The following is a 5156-nucleotide window of genomic DNA, read 5'->3' on the forward strand; positions in this document are numbered from 1 at the left end:
AACGTCCGAAAATGCTCATAAATAACCTACTTCCCACGTAATTGTACAATGAAATTAGGAAACGATTTTTTGAACGAGAATAGGCCTACTGTTCTCAAAAATTTTTAAGGAGCACAATTAAATTTAAGCCTATAATTGATAACAGTACGAGTTTATCGCAGCACTCGCGAATGTCCCAAATTTCACAATACATCACGGTACAAAAGGGTACTGAACAATCAATAAAAGATTATGCAGAAACGACGTGAACAGCAAAACATGCGAATCTAGAACTTCAAACAGACGCCCGAATCTTGTACACGCAAGACTCATACAAAGGAAAATTCGGAAGTCGACTTTTATATACAAATAAACGTGCGTATTGCACGGATTTTTCACTTACCTGTTCCTGTGCACACTCCTCTGGCGTGCCGAAGAAGCACACTTCAGCGTGAGTTTATCTCGGCTAAAATGTGCAGCACCAACAAAGCACGTCTTCTGCCTGTTGCAGCTAACAATGCAATTACACCTTTTCACAGAAAATTCATGCGAAACGATGGGCATGAGCAGTTCTTAAAAGACTAGTGATTTTAGTTCCTTATTTGACACCAGCTTTCAAAGGCTAACACTTTGCTAATACTTTTTCAAAGTCTTACAATTCTAAGAAATGTAAATGTCAATATCCCAAGAGTTTTGTTATTTTTTGAGTGACCTTTCAGAAATGTTAAGTACATAATTATACCATAAATCATCTTAAAACAGTGAAACTTGCATTAATGCAAATATTATGTTGCATGAATTGATGCCTTAGGTTTTAAACACTTTGTATGTTTCTCATGCTTCATTTAAGGTAACGTCTGAGTTTTTAATGCCGTATGTTAAAATATCAACACACCATTTTAAGATCTTGGTTCAGACCTGATTTTAGATTGCACCACAGAACTGATTTCCCAAGGCACCCTGTCAAAAGTAAGACCTTAACTAAAGCTAGGGATTAACTCATACATCCCGCACGTTCCAGTATCAAATTAACCAACAATATCAAGTTTAACTTTCGTGTTATTAAAAAACTAAATTATGATTAGTTATGATGTTACAACTTTTAACAATGCGTATTTGGCTGCAGACAGCCTGATGCGATAATCCCAAAATAGGCCTAGTGCTAATTTAATAGCAATTAACAGTTATAGCAGCATTCTAGAACATTACCGTTTTTTATTTTGAGGGATTGAAAAAAATCAGCCAACCAGTTGCAAAACAAAGATTTATTAACCCTTGACCTAGGTTCCGATATTTCTAGAAATATCTTCTTCAGGAGAGGGCCTTCGTACAACACAGGATGGTACATTAGATTACCTGAAGGTGAGCGGCTCTTCTTATATATAAGACAGACAAAAACAAGAATTACCACAAAACATGGCTTTAGATAGCAGCCAGATTACACTTACCGTACTTCAGAACGAATGCTCACGAGTAAATGCCCTCTTTTCAACATAAAATTGTAACAGGGGTCACAGGATAAAATATCTGGCTGCTATCTAAAGCCATGGCTTGAGATATTCTTGTTTTTGTCAATTGTATGTACGACCAGAGCCGCTCAGCTGCACTAATCTAATGTACCATCATGTGATGTAACAAGGCCAACTCCTGAAGAAGATATTTTTAGAAATATCAAAACCTAGGTAAAGGACCAATAAACCTTTGTTTTGCGACTGGTTTGCTGATTTTTCAACCTCTTCAGATTTACATTGCTGCTGTTTTGCAGCCATGTTTAAGATTTTGTCTTTTATTTCATGTAATTTAAAACTGAATTACTCCTCCAATGCTTGGAGCATAAGTTACTTCATTCAACCCAAACAGATCTTTTCATATCCATAAGATCAAACAAAAAATTAATTACTAGTGCAAGGATAATAAAACTAACTTGTCACATTTGCAGCACCAAAAGAGATGTATGTTTTAAACTTTATGTAGCGAATTTTTGCAAAGTAGGTCACTCACAGCACTAGTTACCTGCTATCAAACTCTATGAACTGACGTTGCAGTACAACTTTATTTTGGCCGAGTACCCACAGCCAAAGAAGTAATGTTTTACTATCAAGTATACTGTTAATGCACATTTTTATCCTTAATGATGATTATCTAGTCAATTTGTTGGTTAAAATGCCTCTTACTGATTCAGAATTTCTTAAATGAGTATCACACAACTTAAGGCAAAACAAATTTTATTACATAAAAAGTGGAATGGGCAACCTTTTTCCAATTTTTTTAAAAAATAAAAACATCACTTACAACTTTAATGACTTCACAAACATAATATGAAAAATGGCATTTTTCGTTCTGCGGAACTTAGTACTCTTCTGCTCCTTCTCCTTCCCCTTCAATAGAGTCCATACCAACTTCTTCATAGTCCTTTTCAAGGGCAGCCAGATCTTCACGAGCTTCTGAGAACTCTCCTTCCTCCATACCTTCACCGACGTACCAGTGAACAAAAGCTCTCTTGGCATACATCAAATCAAACTTGTGGTCAAGGCGAGCCCAGGCCTCTGCAATTGCAGTCGTATTTGACAACATGCAAACAGCACGCTGTACCTTTGCAAGATCACCACCAGGTACCACGGTAGGAGGTTGATAGTTTATCCCCACCTGTAACAAGTAAAACACTGGTTAGTAAACTTACTCAGTGTCTAATACATTCCTTACAATAGGAGACCAATAGCTATATCTTCAAACGTGATGTAACAACTACACTGACCTTGAAACCAGTTGGGCACCAATCCACAAACTGAATGGTTCGCTTTGTCTTAATAGTTGCAATGGCAGCGTTTACATCCTTCGGCACTACATCTCCTCTGTACAGCATACAGCATGCCATGTACTTTCCGTGCCTAGGATCACATTTCACCATCTGGTTGGCCGGTTCAAAACAGGCGTTTGTTATTTCTGCCACAGACAGTTGTTCATGGTAAGCCTTCTCTGCTGAGATGACAGGGGCATAGGTAACAAGTGGGAAATGGATGCGAGGATAAGGTACCAAGTTGGTCTGGAATTCTGTCAAATCCACATTAAGAGCTCCATCAAAGCGAAGGGATGCCGTGATTGAGGATACAATTTGGGCAATTAGCCTGTTCAGATTGGTGTAAGTTGGGCGTTCAATGTCTAAGTTACGGCGGCAAATGTCGTAGATAGCTTCATTATCGCTCATGAAAGCACAGTCTGAATGTTCCAAGGTGGTGTGAGTCGTTAGGATGGAGTTGTACGGCTCTACAACGGCTGTTGATACCTGAAGAACACAATTATGATTTAGTTACGGAAAACTACATATATCGCGAAATCTCTTAACGACAAGCTTCAGTTTTGATAAAACGTTCTTACCTGAGGAGCTGGGTAAATTGCAAATTCCAGTTTGCTCTTTTTTCCATAGTCCACAGACAGACGTTCCATCAAGAGTGAAGTAAAGCCTGAACCAGTGCCACCTCCAAAGCAGTGGAAGATCAAGAATCCTTGAAGCCCAGTACACTGGTCAGCGAGCTTCCGAATACGGTCCAGTACAAGGTCCACTATTTCCTTTCCAATTGTGTAATGACCACGGGCATAGTTGTTTGCAGCATCTTCCTTACCTGTAATCAACTGCTCTGGGTGGAACAACTGCCTGTAGGTGCCTGTACGCACCTCATCTGCAAAGGAAAAATGTCCCGTATCAGATAAGAACTTCAGTTTATCACTGAAATAGTGGAAATGCTTACACGACGGATTGGAAACAGCGTACCAGTATGTATCCTAACTTACCAACAACAGTCGGTTCCAAGTCCACAAATACTGCGCGTGGCACATGTTTCCCTGCGCCAGTCTCGCTGAAAAATGTATTAAAGCTGTCATCGCCGCCTCCAATAGTCTTGTCTGACGGCATTTGTCCATCGGGCTGGATACCATGCTCAAGACAGTACAATTCCCAACATGCGTTACCAATCTGGGTTCCCGCTTGGCCAACGTGGATTGAGATACATTCACGCTGAAAAATATTAAATGACCATGAAGTCAAATATTGAGATTAAAGACTTTGTAGCTTGTTTTAAAACACTAAAGTTACCTGCGGATATTGTCCTGCAAAATCGTTTTTCTGCGAGCCATTCGTCACTCTATACAGCAGGATTCATTGTTAAATAAAAAAATCTCTCGTTAAGTAAATGGAGATCGAAACCAAAACGTTTAACTGTACTAACCGGAGTGAATTTAGCAACGAAATACAGTATACATCCCACAAGACCTAACCTGCGGTAGATTTTTTACAAATCGGTATCGCACTTTCAGGCACCGTAGCGTAACCTAACTTGCGCCGAAACAACAGAATGCTACGAAAATCCGTGACATTGTTAGTGCAATTTAGCATTGAAATCTAGAAAGTGCACGTTGGATGACAGTTATCAATTTACATTTACCACAGATCACGAAGGAAAATTCCTCTTCATTTTGCAGCAAAAATTGAACGGTACGTTTCAGTTCTTGGATTGGTGTTGGAAACATGTCAAAATGGCGGTCTGCCCGCACCATGCCCCGACCAAATTTGTAATTCCAAATTTAGCTTTTAGCGCTTCCTTTAATCCGAAAGCTATTCTAATAGCTAGTCGTAAAAAATTATCTGATCATTCATGTTATTACTAGTTAACAAACTTCAACGTCGTAATATTAACGTACGAACATTCCGGAGCAAACGTTAACAAATTCCAGTCCCACAATTGCATGGTCTACTTCGCAGCATTTTAGTGCTTTAGCGACATCAATATCAGGAAGTAACTTACCATTATGCTGTCGCTCGATACAATTCAGCAGAGTAAAAAGTTGAAACCACAAACTTCTGCCTCGTCTGAAACGTGTGAAGTCGTCCCGTGCCGAGTTTATAGTTACGTCTCCAACGTACGATTTCAGATATATAGACTCCGTGGTGCAGCATGCAACGGAGTTTCTGATTGGTCTATGCGTTAGCTGATTTGAAACACTCTCTGCTATTGGATAAACTGCAGATCATTCTTGCAGGCGAATTAATACAGCAGCTCATACTTCAATTGGTACATTCATAGCAATTTCGGGTAAAATGCTGCCTTTTGTTTCTTTAAAAATGAGAACTTTGTAACTTCATATTTATTTACATATGTATTACGAAAAGTGACAAAAAGCTT

General features: G+C 39.0%; 1 protein-coding gene across 1 annotated transcript; it reads right to left on the reverse strand.

Annotated features, from left to right (window-relative positions):
• Positions 1 to 2318: 2318 nt before the first annotated feature.
• Positions 2319 to 3904, reverse strand: LOC124779133 (tubulin alpha-1 chain-like). The gene is made up of 4 exons (XM_047253689.1): positions 3769 to 3904; positions 3355 to 3656; positions 2735 to 3262; positions 2319 to 2625 (listed from the first exon to the last, which is right to left on the reverse strand). The coding sequence occupies exons 1-4, from the start codon at positions 3887 to 3889 to the stop codon at positions 2329 to 2331; spliced, it is 1248 nt and encodes a 415-aa protein (XP_047109645.1). The 5' UTR covers positions 3890 to 3904; the 3' UTR covers positions 2319 to 2328.
• Positions 3905 to 5156: the final 1252 nt, after the last annotated feature.

This window comes from Schistocerca piceifrons, chromosome 1, assembly GCF_021461385.2.
Source record: "Schistocerca piceifrons isolate TAMUIC-IGC-003096 chromosome 1, iqSchPice1.1, whole genome shotgun sequence".
Lineage (NCBI taxonomy): Eukaryota > Metazoa > Arthropoda > Insecta > Orthoptera > Acrididae > Schistocerca > Schistocerca piceifrons.